The 18,235-nt window shown below is 38.8% G+C and overlaps 1 protein-coding gene across 4 annotated transcripts in view; it reads right to left on the reverse strand.

Annotated features, from left to right (window-relative positions):
- The window catches only part of GSAP (gamma-secretase activating protein), a 45,436-nt gene that overhangs the window by 19,241 nt on the left and 7,960 nt on the right, over positions 1-18,235 (reverse strand). For 2 of the 4 annotated variants that reach the window (XM_063155574.1, XM_063155572.1), the window contains exons 5-19: positions 17,812-17,868; positions 17,594-17,682; positions 17,106-17,175; positions 16,050-16,099; positions 14,641-14,745; positions 13,651-13,710; positions 12,972-13,015; positions 11,300-11,388; positions 6,736-6,813; positions 4,544-4,621; positions 3,980-4,072; positions 2,478-2,695; positions 2,114-2,183; positions 1,397-1,479; positions 728-781 (exon numbers count right to left, since the gene is read on the reverse strand). In XM_063155574.1, coding sequence (XP_063011644.1) covers positions 728-781; positions 1,397-1,479; positions 2,114-2,183; positions 2,478-2,695; positions 3,980-4,072; positions 4,544-4,621; positions 6,736-6,813; positions 11,300-11,388; positions 12,972-13,015; positions 13,651-13,710; positions 14,641-14,745; positions 16,050-16,099; positions 17,106-17,175; positions 17,594-17,682; positions 17,812-17,868 — 1,238 coding nt within the window. The remainder of the gene's footprint in view (positions 1-727; positions 782-1,396; positions 1,480-2,113; positions 2,184-2,477; positions 2,696-3,979; positions 4,073-4,543; positions 4,622-6,735; positions 6,814-11,299; positions 11,389-12,971; positions 13,016-13,650; positions 13,711-14,640; positions 14,746-16,049; positions 16,100-17,105; positions 17,176-17,593; positions 17,683-17,811; positions 17,869-18,235) is intronic. The other 2 variants (XM_063155573.1, XM_063155575.1) reach the window with 2 other exon arrangements.

The following is an 18,235-nucleotide window of genomic DNA, read 5'->3' on the forward strand; positions in this document are numbered from 1 at the left end:
CCTATGTGTCTAAACTCCACATTCTTCCAGTTAGTTCTCCACAATAAACTGCTTATAAAAATTCTGTTTCAGGTTTTGTAGGGGAGTGCTTAGGAAAATTTCAAGAATTTCTCCAAAACTGGAGCTGAGGGAGTGGAATGGGAAGACAGGAAGAATCATTCATGCTGTTTTCAATGGAAAGTACAATTTCCTACCCAAACAACCTATCCTGCTCTCTCCATACTGCACTGCCCTTTCCAGGCTGTGCAGCAATTTGTCTAGATTGAGTAGCCAAAGCCTGACATCAGTGCAATCACAAGATGCTCTGGACAAAACAAAGTAAGAGGGTCACAAGCCATCCACACCAATGGCAGCACAATGAAATAGCCCTCAAAGTGGGCATGTGTAGAAATCCTACTGGTCTGTTATGCCACTTCTGCCTTCAGCTACCAAAGTCAGAAAGTGAAGCAGTATCAATCTGATTAACAAGAATTAATTTGTGGATAATCCTCCCTGCTGAATAAAGGTGTCTTCAGAAAGGGAAAAAAAACCCCACCATCTTTGAGTCTGATTAACTGATATTTTAGTAAATGCATAAATCATTTCCAACAGGGCAATTTTCTGTTCACATCTATTTTTGGGTAGGTCTGTGGGGATACTGCTGCATTAATATTTAGCACACCCCCAACCCACAAAAAAAGCAGCTACAAATCTGCAAATACAAATGTGGTTTTATACCAGAACTTACCTCTAACACAGGCAGAGAAATAATGTCTGTGGCACATATTACTCCAGGGACAGCCTATAAATACAGAAAAAATATTTATAGTCTTACAATTTAGCATAGAACATGGGGCATCTAATCTCCATCACCCATTTCCTCCAGGAAACTAGCTAGCTAGCCAAAACTGTGCCCTTATTTTTAAGAAAAACAATATATTAGAACAGTGTCACTGCAGAGAAATTAAGACACTATTTGCTCTAACTGTAAAGTCTTGCTTGAAGTTATTTTACTTCTTCAAGCTTACTTGTAAATCTTAACTCTACAGATTCTGTTTGTCCTGGAAATAAGTGCATGATTTTGCTGGTGAAATGTATTCTGTATTCACTATAAACCTCATGTGATAAGGAATAAATTAATACTTCATTATGAAAACTGAGATATTTAACCATTCATTCAATTATTATAACTGTTCTTGGTTTTGCAAATGCTTTTATTTGTTGACAAAAAATTGCCTCATGGAAAACACCACCAAGGGTAAGACTTGGCAAACTAAAACAGGCATAAAGCACAGGCATAAAGGTATCAATTTGTAGCATATCTATGAAAAGGTAAGACACACAAGCTATAGGCTGTACTAAGGGATAAAAACCCAGACCCTCTAGCTATTAATTAAAGTACCAGCTGTTATCTTACCCCAATCCAGTCCTGCAGTGATGTGTAGGGCAGGAGTTTATCCAGGTTCTCAGTTTCTGGACACAGTCTGCAGTACAGGGAGGCTGAATGTAATGTGAAAAGATTTATAAGGGCAAGATTGTATAAACTATCAGTTAACAAGACTACACTTCACTGTTCCTTATCTGACACTTTTTTAGGGACAAATCCTGCTGCTGTCTCTGAAACAGCTTCCTCCATTGTGGAACTGGTCCCATTCTGTGCACAAAAGGAGGAAGAGAAGTCCAGATGGCTGCAGGGCTGGGTCAGCTGCTTGGCTACAGCTCAGCACTGCAGGGGTCCTTTGTGCAAAGACTCTGCACTGGCTAGACTGAGAAACTACCTATTAGAAGAGAGTATCATGATAAGCCAAATCTGTTTGAAAAAACTGGTTTGGGCTAGAGCTGGAGGAGAATGGAGCTAAGGAGAATCTCCAGAGACCTAAAATAATGATAAATCCATTTGTTCCATTAGACAGAAAAATGCATTTGAAAAGCTTTACTGCCAATCTGATTTGAGATGTCTATGTATCTTCTAAGCTACTGATACTGTCTCTTAATGCACAAACTGCAGGTTAGTTAACACAAATCATAACCAAAAAGGTCAGAAATAAGAGTCAGTTTTGTACTGCCATGGCCTCTCCTTAGTGTCAACTGGAGTATGCAGAAAAACTCAGAATGCAAGCAAAGAAGTACCTACCAATGATAAATTCTTGAATGGGGTCAAAAGAATGACATGTTGACAGGTTCTCAGAAATCCATTGAATAATCTGTCAGAATGAGAACAGGGAGCTTGTCACATCTCTCTGTTTAATCACGTGTTGTAAGAGAGAACAGAAAATCTGGTTTTGGTAGTTAGACCTTTGCATGGAGTAGTGATAGTAACACAGATGTTTTCAGGACAGCCTGGGCTGATCAGGGCTTAGGGCAGCCCAGCTGATGAGCCTCTTGGCACTGCCAGGTGAATCAGGACCTCTCTTTGGCTGATGCCATTCATGCCCTGCTCCTTCTTTGTATAAGACGCCAGTCACTGGAAAAAAATTTAGAGGAAGCTCTTTTCCCACCTGCATTTCCAGATCTTCTGTGTGTTGGAAGTAGAGCAGGGCACAATGCAGAGCTGCCAATCTCTCACAGTCTCGTTTGCTCTGGTGTAGGAGCTGCAGCAAGGCACTGTCACTGATGCTCACATGGTACAGACTTCCTGCACTGCAGTCCAGGGCTGCTGACACCCATGGGCACCGGATGGAACAGTTTTGTAACGTGTCAATTCTTGCATCCTCACCTGGAGAACATTGGTTTGAGAACAAAAAAGAGGAAGAACATAAAATTTGCCTGCTACCAGTGTGTTTCTCTTAAATTTCCTAGGCCCCCAGCAATAAGAAAAAGTCGGCCTCTTGCACTACCTGCCTGGTAGTATACTGAAGAGGAGTAGGAATGGTGCTGGCTCCATAAAGAAAGCAGATAAGGAGCACAGTCCATACTCAGTTCTCTCCTTCCCTATTGCTGACACAGAGAAGTGTAGAGATTTCAGGCTCACAATGCTGCTCCAAGGCAAATCAGAGTACATGTGATGGAACAGAGCAGAGCACAAGGACAGTAGCACAAGTTCAACACTACAATTAGCACATATTGGTACAGCTTGTGCAGATCAGAACTGCTCACATACAGACTCAGGATACAAATTTCTACTGGTGGATCTCTTGCCATCAATCCAAATGGCCAGAACAGGCAGGTTCTGCTCTACAATTATTCCTGAAGCCTCAGACCAAAACCATTTTATTTATGTACCAGTGTTCACCACCATGGTACCACACAGGTACTGTATTTCAGAGCCTTGCATCAGAGAAATCAGGCCCACCATCCAGCAGTGATGCTTTCCACTCATTTTTAGCAGGACAGTATTTCATTACACATACAAAACAGGTATTAGCTTCCTATGATGCTGCCCCTGCACCAGTTTCCACAATTTATGTCCCCTTCACCCAATCAGAACAACAGATTTCTGTTTTCAAACAAAAGCACCCCACTTCCAAAAATAAACCACTTCCCACAAGGACGTGTTTGTTGGAAATGCGTTGGAAATGAAGTAACACGGATCTCAGATGAGACTCTAAATTAAATTGCATCAGCCTGATCAGGTGAAGGAAACACAGATTTCCTTTCCCCACACCCTCCAAACACACACATTTAGAGCAACTCAATTGGAGGAAGGAAATGTAAAATCAAATTTACATCTCATGTGAAATTTGAAAACAGTGGAGGACCAAGAACATGGGCAAAGTTGGGGGAAGGGAAACTGTGAAACCAAGGAAGAGAATTTCAAATTCAGTGAAAGGTCTTCTTCCATTTCATAACAAGCAAGAAGTATGAAATACATAAAGTATGAAATGCCAGTTCAGCTTCTCTTTCTAAAATGGAAAGTAGCAAAAATGTCATTTTTTGAGTATCCTTCCTTTGTCAGAACACTATGCAATAAGGAAACATTGAGAAACACAACTTTCATGTAAAGAGATATGAACAAGTTTCCACAACAACAATTACATTACTTAAAGCAGTTTTACTATACCTGTCAGAAACAAACTATAGCACAGCATGTCAGGATGTTGAATGTTCAGGAGGTGCAGGAACTGGCCAGGCAAATAAGCAGCCACATAATAGTCTATTTAAAGAAACAACAGTGGTCAATTTAGCACTTGATCACTTATTTACTTTAAGAGGCTCTTTCACATGATTCTCAACTAGGCCCACTTCTCTGTGAGGAATTGATTATATCTAGGAAATACAAAAGAAGTTAATTAAAAGCTGCTGCTGTATTAACACAGGAAACACTAGCAGTACATTTGGGTTTCCAGGGTAGGATTCAAGAAACTTGAGATACTCAAAGAACTCAGCAGCTGGTGTCCAGCACAGGTTTTGAGGCAATTTCAGAGGAAGCTGCTTACTAACATTGAGGCATTGCAATATCAAACGCTAAATACAAAAGGCAAGCAGAAGAAAAGCAGCAAAATAACACTACTCCCTAAAGCCAAGGTAAAAAAAAATTCCTTTCCTCCCAGAGAAGAGTTAGCCATTTGTCTCCCTACTACACAGAGAATGGCAGTCACACAGGAAAGTAACACAAGTAACCCACCAAGATTCATAAAAGCCACTTCCTTCAATTGATGAGATTCTGCTCTTTCTAGAGAAACTGTAAAAGTTTTGTTGTAACCTGAAGGGAAAAAAAAAAAAAACATTTTAAAAACCTCAAACAATAAACACCATTTGTTACAATCCACCTACGACTTTATAGCTAGAAACTTCTGCAGTTCCCATAGACCCAAACAGGGATCTTTCAGACTGCTTTATGGGGTTGTCTGCACAGACAGATTTAATCCATCCTGAACGAGTTCCTGCACACTCAGTAGACTGGCACCTACACAATGCAGTTCTTTAGTGTGTGAAAACTACCCATGTAGGCCCAGCCTACATTTGTGTTTAGAGAAGCACTCCATCCCAGAGCAAGCTTGTGCTCTGGGATAATAAATACCTTTCTCCCAGAAAAACCCAAACACAAATCCTTTATATAGCTGTGTTTCACATTTTGGTGATCTTTCAATTGCTTTAAAGAATTTCCACTTTGTTTATCTGCATGCCCTATTGCTCTAATTTAGTTCAGCTCTGTTTATACAAAGGCCAATTTCAGACCTGCTGTGTTTGCATGGGCTTTGCAACAGCACAGCTGTTGTTTTAATCTAGATTTCTACCACACTTCTGGCACTCAGTAAGAATGACACAATGCCCTCAAATTTTCTCTGAGAAAAGCTGAAGATTCTAGTAACTAATGGTGTCATGACCAGGATCCTACTTAATAATGCATGGAAATTCAAGATAAGATCCACAGTTTACAGGACTACCAAGAGAAAAATCACCAACAGCAACACTACAGAGGCAGAGGTGTCAAAAGATAGAGTTTTTCATACAAAATACTGGCTGAAGGTAGCTTGCAGTGAGTCAGTATACTCCCCATCACCACTCTGTCACTTGCCAGCATGAGCACATGCAAGCTAAAACCAGCACTGCAGAATTCAACTGCAACATCTTCTCTGTTTATGCTGCAGTGACTGCTTTAACAGGGGTGGGAAGCTTCCAGCCAAGATTACAGAGGCTGCAGAATAAACTGAACTACTTAAATGTCTTCAAAATATGGCTTATGGCCTCCAAAATGTGAGTAATGGACCCAATATACCACTGCATCTGTGGGTTGCTGCAGGACCATTATTAAAATTCTCTTGTACAACTGATGAATCTTACATGAACCCACAAACAGCTCTGCCCCAAACAACTCCACTCCACAGAGGTGATTTCAGACTTAGCTAGGAAATGTCACCATATTTATCCTCAGTTTCTTCCTAGTACAGATCAGGATGTGCAAGGGCCATGGTTGGCTCCAAGCAATCCAAAAACTCTTTGGCTACATGTCAGGTGTGGCTGGGAATATCAGCCCTTCACAGCAGGGCAGTGCACTGTGTGTCACACCCAAAAAGGACTTTTCCCAATTTATTAATGCCTTCAAGAACAGACAAAGGTAGTTCTCTCAATCCCACAATATTCCAGCAGCAAAGCAAGTTGTATGTGTGGCTCTGACCTATGAGAAGCATCCTGACACAAGAAAGCAATCAGTTAAGGTAGAACACAGACAGTGTGCACTTGAACAGTTACTCCATACTATGCAGCTTCTCAGTTGAGAAATAATTTGCCTCTCTGTCCATGTATCAAATAAGAAAATCTTGATAACGAGAATTTTTATTCTGATTGGAATAAAACAATGCCCTTTATTATTTTCAAACAAAGGTCTTAACTTTAAGAGCTCCAGCACCACTTACACAGCAACTATTCTTAGAGTCAGTGGGTGTTGCACCTCTTGCTGTGAAAATGACACATTGAACTGGAATTCTAAACAGACATTCAAGCTAAGAGCTGTTGGCTCTATTTCCCATACAAATGCCTTATGGCATAAGTACAACACACCTGCAAGCTCCCACAGATTTCATTGATGTCTGTGCTCAGCATGCCGGAAAGTCTGGCTAGAAAAAGGGAGCAAATTAATAACCATTTACAAGGCCACTGGTTTGAAGCTACTCACTCAGCATCAGGCAGGAACCCTACAGCAGGAAAGCCAAAGCTAAAGGCAGCTAAAGGCAGCTGCTGTCTTGAAACAGCAGCCACAGTAGCTTATTGTCTGCAGACTTTGGTAGTTATTTGTTTTGAAAGGCATTCTCTGACTCTTTCAGCACACTGACATTCTCCAAAATAAAGCACAGTAAGTTAACAAGTTAGTCTTACCTTTATGTAGAAAATATATGGAGTATATGATCTCATGAGGAATATCAGAGACTAGACTACAACACACACACAAGCCTCCTAAAAAGACAAAATAGAGAAAGAAACTTCACTTGTCCAGCTGAACATCAAGACATCTTTATACTGCATAAAACCAAATCAAGACTGTTTCAAATTAGAAACTAAAAATAATCTCTCAAAAAAGATAAGGATTATAGGAGTATCTATTATGGACTCTAATCATCATTTACCTAATGAAACAAAAGAAAGAACAGAGGAGGCAATCTGGCACAATGGAAACCTGGGTCCTGTCATGGCCAGTTCTTTCTTTTATGGGAAGTACATTTTAGCCCTTTCCAGGAGAAATCATGCTTGCAGCCAGAAAACTGATCAAGCCTTTCTCTCCACAGACTGCCTCAATCCAGATATTTTGTGTTCAGGAGCTGTCAGATATGCTCAGCAACATAATAAAACACCATTTCTTTGCTTTTCAAGTAATCTCATATTGGCAGCAGCATGAATACACTGCCAAAGCTTTCTCACACTAGAAGTGACAGCCACTTCTCCCCTTTCCAGCCCAAAGAACTGCCATTACCTTATTTAGGAGAGAAGTCAGTCCTTGGGGCAAGTTTATTTCAGCCAGGGTACTGCATACAGGAAGGTTTCCCACTCCCAGAATAATTCTAGATCAGATTGCTCCTGTTATGACCCCACTGGATGGTAACCCTGCTTTCATTTCTCATAAAAACTTTAATCCCCTTACTCTGATGCTTTGGCATACATGTTAAAAGCAGCCTCCAAATCACATTATCCCAATACAGCTGGGAAAGCTTGTCCACAAATATGACCATTCACCTTTTACCTTGATTGGAAATTTATCATTTAAAAGAAGAAAAGAAATAATACTAATACAGGTACTGTTCTGTAAAAAATAAAAGGCTGTGTATACAAGTTATGCAGAAAATGGCACAGTATGGAAAAAGCACAAGTACAAATAAAGTACAGGTACCCAGTTACTTTATTTGATTAAATGCCTTGGTATTTCACACCACAAGGCTGTACCATAGCTGTGATAAGATATGGCTGAGACAGTTCTTGTTTCTGCCTTTTGGGGAAGGTAACTGCTTTCTTAAGATGCAATTTTTCTTTCTGCTTATTCTTAGCTGACTGAATATGGTTTGATACAGTTTTGCTTGGATATTTGAGTCATTCAGACAACAGACAGGGCATTTTGCCAGAGCCCTTGGCTTCTATCAGAACATGCATAATTTTTAAAGTAGCAGCATCAGGACTCATGAGGAAGACTGGAGAAGTTCCAGCAACCCACTGGATTGCTGTTTTATTATCAACAGCTCCCTTCCAGAGCTGCAAATTTCCTTCTTGTATGCTGGAGTCTTCTGTGTACACTGTCTGTACATTGCACAACAGGCAAGTGAGTGTGCTCAGACTGAAGTGTCAGCGGGCAATGTGCAAGCTGACCACAGAAACTGCAGCTATGGCAGACTATAAATAGGATGTGCATCTTTCAACTCAACAATATTGCTCCATGTGTCAACAAAGTGAGCTACAAACAACCGGAAATAACAAATGGTGCTTTGTTAATGCAGACAGAAACATGGCAGCCTCAGACCAACAGGTGTCCAAGCAAAGTTACATCTGACACAGTCCTGGCAATCCCAGCAGGGCAGCCAGACACTAAGAATACATCACAGACTCCTTTCCTACCCTTAGCAGTGCTCTCTGCAAATTAGAGCTGGGTTGTGCTGCTGCAGGGAAAGCTTATCAGCCAATTGCAACTGTATGCAGAGCCAGGTCTTCCACACTACTCACTTCAAAATCATTTGCAAACAGTAAAAGCTGTAGCTGAATGCTGCAAGGTGAGAAGACTCATGTGAGGATATACTTGGATGGACACTTATCTTTCCAGAAATAAAAGGGAAAAAAGATCTTGACCACAAAGGTAAAAAAAAAAAAAAAAAAGGAAAGAGAGAGAGAAAAGGAAAGAAAAGAAGAGAAAGAGAAAAGAAGCAGAATTTTCAAATTAAATTCTACTCCTATTCAGCAAACAGCAGTTACAGCTCTGGCACTCGACAAAGTCAGCCCACTGAGACCACAAGAGTCACCTACGCTATGCAGAAATTAGGTTTTCCCTAGGAAACTTTAACTAAATTCCTCATTTCTGTTCAAGCAAAAACTCAACATATAAGGCTGTAACAGCATCCCAACAAAGCATCCAAATGTCACAACTCAAATACAACATTGCATCAGGGCATTTCGTCTAGTTGTACTGACTTAGGAGGGACTTGCCTCACTTAACCTCAGCCATCCAAACATCTCTCATTTAGACCCTTATTCAGCAAACAAAGAAATACGGATTGAGTCATCCTCTGGAGATGCCTATTTCTCTCTACAAACACAGTCCAGATGCCTACATTTCAGGGGATAGTTAGCTGATGGGAATCCAGTGTCTATGACCTCTTACTGCCCGCATTTTTTTAAATATTGTGCAAATTCAATGGAAAAATATTTCTAAAGCACTAAGAGAACACATAACAGTACAGTGTTTATCTAATAACCACTGAATTCTGGACATGCCAAGTTAATTCTGAGACTGAAACTACTTGATCTCAGCTATTCAAGAATTACATGGGGGTTTTTACCTGGAGATACTTTGTCTGTGCTGAGTGTAAGGAACAGAGCTACTTTTTCTGCTGCAGAAGTTTGAGAAAGGAAAAGTGATTTTATTCAGAGTTCAGACTGGCAGGAGACAATAAGAGTTTTATTAAATGGGAAATTGTATGGAATATTCCAATTTGAAGTTTTGCCAGTTCCACTTTGCCAGGGATGTCTGAATGGTACAAGCAGGGATATGGCATTAACATCAGAGCTGTGCTAGCAGGCCCACAGCAGGCACAGTCTGCTCCACAAAGAGCTTGCAATCCAGTTTTGCAAATCACCCCTGAGGCACAAAAGGGAACCTTTACTGTTATTACCTACAGTATTCTTCAACAACTAGATATGATTTTAGCACCAAAATAACTTGGTCCAAACTGTTAGTTACCAAAAATGAGTTGTGCAAGGTAATCCTCAGTTTTAAACAAAATTCAAGGAAAAGCCATGTACAGTAATCTCATTTAAGTGCAATTGTCAAATTATCTGTTTTACAGTAAGTGCAATGAAAAGCACTTTTGCTTTTGCTTTAGAAAGGTTCCACACAGACTTTGTGTGTCACCAGACAGAAAAAAACATTTTACTTCACAGTAACTAAACAAGAGTCTTGTTGGAGGATGACTGAATTTCATCCTAAACTCAAGGAGGTACTTCAATCTGAATATACTCCTCCCCAGAGGAGTATAGGTTTTTAAAGGAAACAGATATATAAATAAATAATATTTTCTATTATTGGACTGGCTGTTTATATAAGAAATTGTCTTGCTAACAGAGAAAAAGCCTAATCTACATTTGAAAGATAGAACCTTGGCTTTCTCTTACTTCTAATTCCTTCCCTCTAATCTCTATAAGCATGCAGTTTGCCTTGGTAAGAAAAGAAATCCATGTAAGGAAGCTGTACTTCACTAGATTTGCAGCGATGGTCATTTCAGTGCAAGGGGCAGACAGCTCAGCAGGCCCCTGTGTGCACAGCAGGCCCTGGGGAGGGACAAGTACAGCCTCCCCTGCAACACTTCCCTGTACAGCTCTGCTGACCAGCCAAAGGCCAAACAGACACCATCTCTGCCTGCCTGGATGGTCTAATTGAGAGGCTGAAAACAGCTGTGATGAACAGATACCTCTTGAGACCAGTTTTTAATCCAAAAAAGCTCATGGCATATGTTAGGATGGAGGGAGACTCCAAAATCCTAAAGGTTTAAGAAACATTTCAGGTTTAAGTTTAAGGAATCATACATATAATAAATCCCTGAGTAGCACATGCCAGTTTAGTATCACATACTTGGACCTCTAAACACCACACACTATCAGCAATATGAAGCTCTTAAAGCCTGCACTGCACATGCTCTGTGTACTTATGTCCCCTCTGTAACACAAATACATACTAGATCAGAAACCCAGACAAAACCTTCCTTGAGTTTACTTTCTGACATAATTGTGGTCAGCTTTAACATTAGATTGCTTGAATGTAACACACAGCAATGTTCTGGTACCTGCTGGGCTCTGAAACTGCCAGGAAAATGCTAAGGTGTTCTTAGGCTGAGAGATTTTACTGGTACCAGTTCTTTGCAGCTGGGCTACCAAGAGGTTTCTGGGTGACTGTTTTCTTGTTGGTAGGTTGATATATAAAACTCTGGGTACTTCAGCTCAACTTCACTGCAGCTTTCAGAAGGTAAGAAATTTATTAATACTAATAAAGCACAGTTGCCTTCTCCCTCTCCTTCCAGTTACCTGCCAAGTGTGCTCTAAAGGAATACAAATCTCACCCTCACATTATAAATTTTTGTATTTGTGTGTGTTTTCCAATAATTTATGAATAAATTCAGTAATCAATTAGGATTACACTGCATGATAATTACTAGTGGGGGTAATTTTTACCATATTTGTATTTATTCATTACCTGCTTTACTTGTGAAAACCTGAAGGTTTTTCAAAGATTTAGATGCAACATCTTGATCTTGACAGTAATCATATCCAAAATTCACAAGTCTATGAGCAAATAAAGATCACTAAGTAAATCACTTCATCCACAGAGATTTATCACAACAAAAAGATCACCCGAACAGTCACTATGTAACCAAAATATACTAATTAAATTATAATCAAATATTCTGTAATACAAGTTAAATTGGGCTTTAACCAATTTGCTCAATCCTGTTAGAAACAGGAATCCCAAGAGTGCACACTGTTAACCACCAATTTTGAACATATCTGACAATTTCATATTCACTTACTGGACTGTCCAACCATTCCTATACTTTGAAGTGAAAGCAAGTTGTCATGACATACTGGAAATCCAAGTACTTGTGACACCTAATAACTCAGAGGTTTTGCAGACTAACTGTACAGCCCACGGCTGTAAAGCTACATTTTAATCTGCAATAAGGACACTACCTTCAGTGGAAATACTTGAAAAGAAAAGCTCAAAATCACACTCACATGGAACTTGTTATACCATGACATTTTCAGTCTCATGCTGCTTGTGTTTCAATGGTTTTACATATTTTTAAATCTACAAGGCTTATTTTCACCCTGGAAAACATGCAGCAGAAGACTGTAGTCAGTCTGCTTTGGTTTTTTTTGTTGTTGTTGTTGTTGCTGGGTGGTCTTTTTGTTTGGTTGTTTTTTTTGCCAGGAAGTATTTTGATCCTGTAGAGATTTTCCCCTTGGTCTTCTGCAGTAATTTGGAAAACCAATAAAATAAAGTGAAATACAGCATTGAAGCCCTTACAAGAACTGTGTTCTTTCAGCACCAACTGTAAAAGGACACAACCTGCACAGGCAGGAGCACCTTACACTGAGCCTTATGCACAGCACTGAGACATTCTGAGACCACAGCTGGGCAGGGTGGGACTAAACCACCTTCAGCTACTGATACCTGGCCTGACAGCTCTGGCCTCCCTTTATATTCACAAAAATAAATGGGCTGTTTTGGAATGTAAAGACAGATGAGGATTGTGACAGAGTTAAACCATCCTGACTAGTTTTTTCCCTCAGTGAAAAGGGAGCCCTCAGGAGACAAGCTCAGATGCAGTCATGTGCATGACAGACACAGAATCAGACAAATCTTCATCTTTGGAAGTGCAGGCTGCTGGAAGGAGCATGCTGGAGGAGAACAGAGTACAGGCAGTGTCTTCACAGGCCATAAAAAGGTGCTACTGGTTTGTTTAACTGCCCAATAAAACTTGCAACAGCAATTAAAAATGCAGAGCTTTCCTTGACAGGTATTTTAACATCACCATTAAAACCTGCCCAAGGTTAAAGCAAATTAATTTAAATAGGTTCAGCATACTCAGAAGGTTTAACCTATAGCTAGCTCTTTAGACAAATACTGTCATTTACAAAAATTAAGAAGCAGTCAAGGATTAAATTACTTTTTACAGATGACCCCAATGAGAATAAGAACTGGAGGTCTGGACACAGTTTTCATGTTATTCTCATGTTCCAGTGCCATGTAGGCAACTGCAAACAAAGACATTGTGGTTTGGACAAATTTTACCTAGGTTTGTAAAATGTTACCATGTATATTGAAAGGAAAGCAAACCAAAACATTAAAAAAACAAACAACTTACTTTAATTGTGTGTCATTTACAGCAATATCCAGGTGTGATTCCAGCTGTTAAACAAAAATGAAAACAAACCTGTTCTTTACAGAGGTCAATATACTATGTTTAGCATTTCAGACCAGTAAAATGTGTCATAGTCACATTTCACCAAATTCAATATTTTAACAAGTTTATTTATTCTCCTCTAATCCTTACAGTCACTTCAAAGACCTCCATAAAACAGATTATTTTTTAAAAAGAGAAAATAAAAGTGACTGAAACAAAGGTCTAGCAACAATCACATGTTGTAATTTTTATGTTCTGTTTTTTGTATTTTGGCTGCAATAAATGTTCCTGTCTCACTTAAAACTGACAAAAAATCACATGGTTTCTTTGTCTAGTGCACTTGCTAAGCTTGCTTTGCAATAAGTGAGTATAAGTTCAGTACAGTATCATGAATGTCACTTACTGCCTTCTAGGTCAAAAAAAGTGTAATTCCAATGAAGTTACCTTACTGTAGGGAAAAATCTGAGTCTGACTGAATATATTCTTGACAAGAAAATCATGCAAAAAAATCCTAAAAAACTCCAGTTTTTCTTTGAAAAAGTTTCAACAATGAAAAAGACAAAATATCTCTGTACCAGTACCTGGAAAACATAATTACATCCCACTGTAAACCATTTATAATAAAACACTCTGAACTTACTATTGAATTAAAATTTTCCTCAGGATAAAACTGGACACACCTTAAAGTACTCTTTGATTCCTGGAATGAAAAAGAATGTGTTTTGTAAGTAAGAAAGGATATTATACAGACTGAGAACTGACTGGATACTCAGCACTATTCTTCACACTCAACCTGCTTTGCTAACAGCTACGCAGAGTTAGGGGACAAAAGAATTTTAAAACCACATATAACCCCTCACAATAGCACTGTGACATGCTTCCTTCCTGTCCCAGATCATTATCTGCCAATCATATATAATTGCGTGGGCTCTCATTTCAGCACAGCAATACACGTCTCACACATTTTAGAAAGTTAAAAAATGTTTTCCATATCTACCTATATGGCAAAAAGAATTGCATCTTGCTTTAGTCAGTTCAAAATGGGTATCTCAGACACAAAAACATAAATACATTTCTCCATCACAGTTCACTTCCTGTTATTTCCTAACATTCACTCTTCTCGTGGCTGAGTAAAGAAAAATCTTTTTTTTATTTACAGAGAATGCATCAAGAGCAATTAGTCCCTCAGACAAAATAAAAAACCCAAACCCTGGGTTTTTTGAGAGTTTCAAAGCTTTTTGCCAAGAACCTGTCCTCATTTGGTCTCTCAGTAAGTTTGCACACAAAATACTTTCTAGATGTGAACTCCCTAGAAGAGAGGCATTATACTCACAGCAGTTTTGGATAGATTTAGATACTTTTGAATAAAAGACCTTTCTAAAGCAAGAAAAAAAAAGAAATTACCAAGCCCATCTTTTTTATAGAAAGCATTAAGACCACCAGTCTTCTTGCAATGTACTAAGCACAACAGCAGCTACAGCAAGTTTGGCTTTTGCTTTAGGTTATTCAAGGCAAGAGCAAGAAAGACCAGCCTAATGAAAACAAACCCCTACTTGCTACTCCACACACTTAAAACTTCACTGTCACCAGGCAGGCAGGAACAAAACTGCAAGAATGACTTTCAGCTCACCTTTGGAACAATGTAGAAGAGTCTTTGCTCCATCATATCCCACTGTGCCCAAACGAGGTCATCTGCAACTCTGGCTCTTGGAAGCTGACCTGACTTCTGAATCACCTACAGGGAAAGAATAAAACATTAGAAGCCGTCAAATAAAGTTTTGTAACAATTATGCACAGTCTGTGCTCTAAAGAGAAAAGCAGTGCAAGAACACACACAAAGAGCAAGGAGGTTGGAAGGAACAGGCTCCTTGTCAGCAGCATGAAGTCCACCTTTGTTGTGTGCAAGGTGCTCAGTTTAAAGAGATCAGAAGCACAGTTTTCAGAGTACACCTACTAACAAATCTTTTCTTTCAGTCTTCCTTGCTTGCAAGAAATTCACCACTTAAACTGCTCAAAGTGAACAAAGAATAGCAGAGGCACCCTTCCTCAGAGAGGAGGGAAATACCACAGTTCAGAATCAGCTACATTAACTACTGAAGGGAATGGGTCAGCTCCAAAAGAGATTTCTATCCAAGTCTCAGCCATGTGAGAGAGAAGGCTGGAGTAGAGAAAAGGCTAGAACTGTGGAAAATTGTTGGGATTTATACATGCCCACTTGGATGAGTTAGGGAGATTTCACATCAACCAAAATAAAACTGTTTGTCAGAAGGATATCAGATCAATCTGTTTTCTGATTATACTTAAATCTTTACTCCACTACTGTAGTCTAGCACATAAAATACAACTGCTTGAAGGGTCATGACAAACTGAGAAAACCATGAAAGATTACAAAGGGACAAAAATCAGGTCCTAAACTTTTCCTTCAAAGACTACATTCAGCTCCATAACACAAAACACTGGCTTTCATGACACAATCATTTACAATATTAGACATTATTTTATTATATTATTAGACAAGTGCTCATTAACAATAAGTCTTTCAAGAAGAACATCCACAATTTTTTGACAAACTCATGTTAGAAAAAGAGATGAGGGGAAACAGAGATTGGAACATTCACTGTACTCAGACTGTATCTAAGTTTTACATCTTCATTTGTTTTTTTAAGTAAATCCTCTACTGACTCCACACAGACTCACAATAGACAAGGTTAGGAAGGCAACTCTGAAAATATTTTAAATGGTTGAAAATATTTAAAATAGTTTTAGAATTAATAAACACTATGTTTACTCCCAACTTCTAACACACAGAAGCATTTAGCAACACATGACAAACCCAGTAAAATAAAAAAATTCCTCATAGATTACAAGGTGTAAAGTTTTTCAATCAGCTTTGTGGTCATCTGCATAGGTTGCCATAATAATCAATGCTTGCTTTAATAAACTTTGTGTTGCCCAAGCATAAGACAAAAAAAAATTCAAAACTTTCACCTAAATTCATTAAAGTAAAAAACCTCAAACCCAAAGATTTTTTAATCTTACCACTTTGTGTTCTTCTTCTGCAACAACATGAATGTCAAATTGTTCAATATCTTTAAAATAAAATTTTAAAAAATCATTACAAACAAACATTTTTAAATGCTTTTATACAGCTTATTAAACAAGCTCACCTCTTAGAATTCTGTAAGAACACTTTAGGGCCAGGAAAGTTCAAGAGAAAATCTGTGTCACATGAGCACAGGTGCCTACACAGAGACCTGGAGTCTCTTCCTTTGCTGAGCTGAGAGTGGCCTCAGCCATAACACCTCATGGACAGAATTCCCTGCTCAGCCCAGCCCAGGCTTGAAAAACAGTGACTGGAATGTCCCAACCAAGCCAAGGAGCCCCCATGGAGAGAAAAAGTCTGCAGAGCTGCCTGCCCATGTCCAAGAGCATCCCTGACCTGTTTCACCTCCTGCCACGAACACCTCTCCCAGTCCTTTCCCACACAAAACTGCTGGAAGTTATCCACAGCTGGCCTGCGTGAGAAGTGCAACACCCACCCAGATGTTGTGTTTCTGATTTAGCTCTGTCCACCTAAGGCCACCTTCCCAAGGCTGGTGTCTAGCCTCTCCAAGGGGATGGAATAAGAGATCTCACTCTATAATAAGAAGGGAAAATCCAGTCTTTTCCAAATGTCCATTTTATCCATTCCTTGCCATTAGATTAGGCTGAACATGAAATGTTAGCTGAGTCCAAGGAACTATTGCTCTATTCTTGTCCCACTCCCCATGTTAAATAACATCTTTCAGTCAATTGATCTGCTCTGGATTTATGTAGGCAGCTACAAGGAGTGTATTTTAGATTTTTTAGAAATAAAGATAACTGATGAATGCAAGAGCTAAGCAACTAACTGTAGACAAAGATGGTCATTCTGTTAACATTGAAAAAAATCTGGTAAATGACACAGTTTTTGAAAGACCTTTGGAATATCTAGAATAACTCACACCCTTCTTTTTCCTGGTTTTTTTTCCCCAATAAAAGTCTACCAAAAATATAATCTATAACAATCATCTTGAAGTAAAAGAATGACAATGTACTTTGAAAACATTAACTCACATTTATCTTCTGAAACTAGCAAGAGACGACTTTCTCTGGAAGCATTTCTGCCTTCAACTGGATAAAGAAACTACACAGAAAATTTCACAGAATAAGTAAAAACCAAAGTAGTTTAGAACATTTATCTATTTTTTTTTTTGTATTTTTTCAGCTGGGTATTTATGTATTTTTAAATTTAATCAGACACACTAATGATATTTAATTAATAAAAATAGCTATTATTACATACTAATAGTCACCAGTCACTATAACTGCAAACTATGGAAGACTGAAGAGCAATAAAAAAGTAGCCTTCACGCTGGAGAAATATTCTATACCACACATTTTATGAGGTTTCATTTCTTTATTTCTCTGAAGAAACAGGGGACATTACCTCTGTAACAGTTGCAAGATAACATGAGGTATTTCTGCACTAAACCATGTTTTCTCTCTAGCACAGCAGATTAAATTGGCTTATCTTCAGATTAGTTGGATAACTAATAATTTACCTGTACTCGAACACAGCTATCCACAGCCTTTAGCACTCTCACATTATTAATGGGATGAATTTCAATTAGCAAGGTTAAATACTTGGACACTGCAAAAAGAAGAAGTTTTAGATAATATTCTTTGATGTAAGCAAGTTTGTTTTTTAAACAGAAATACCTGAGAAAGAAAGCAAAAAGGTACAATATTTCAAACAGTATTAAAAATCCACTTGCAGTACCTGACTGTAAGAGCTGAGTTGCTCTTTCTTCCTCTGTATATTGACAGAAGCTGACTGCTGTGGGAGAAGAAAACACCAACAAAACCACAGTGAGTGTGCATATTGGACATTAATCTCATCAAACATCCCTGAAGAATGAGCATACCAATTCTTTTACCAAAAACATTTATGTTAAAGGAATGTCAGAAGCTCTTCTAGATGCAGCAGGTATGCACAAATGCAGGAGGAGAAAGTGAACAAAGGGGCAGTGTGTCTTAGATGATTTATTAAAACAGCAATATTGTCACAGCTGTGTCTTTATGTTGTTACCTACATTATCTGGTGATGGATCCACAGAAATTCATAAATTGCTGTGGGCAACATATAGGTTTAATTAACATTTAATTACATTTAAGTAATTCTAAACCCAAATGTATCATCCTAC

Source organism: Melospiza melodia, chromosome 4, assembly GCF_035770615.1.
Source record: "Melospiza melodia melodia isolate bMelMel2 chromosome 4, bMelMel2.pri, whole genome shotgun sequence".
NCBI classification, from domain to species: domain Eukaryota; kingdom Metazoa; phylum Chordata; class Aves; order Passeriformes; family Passerellidae; genus Melospiza; species Melospiza melodia.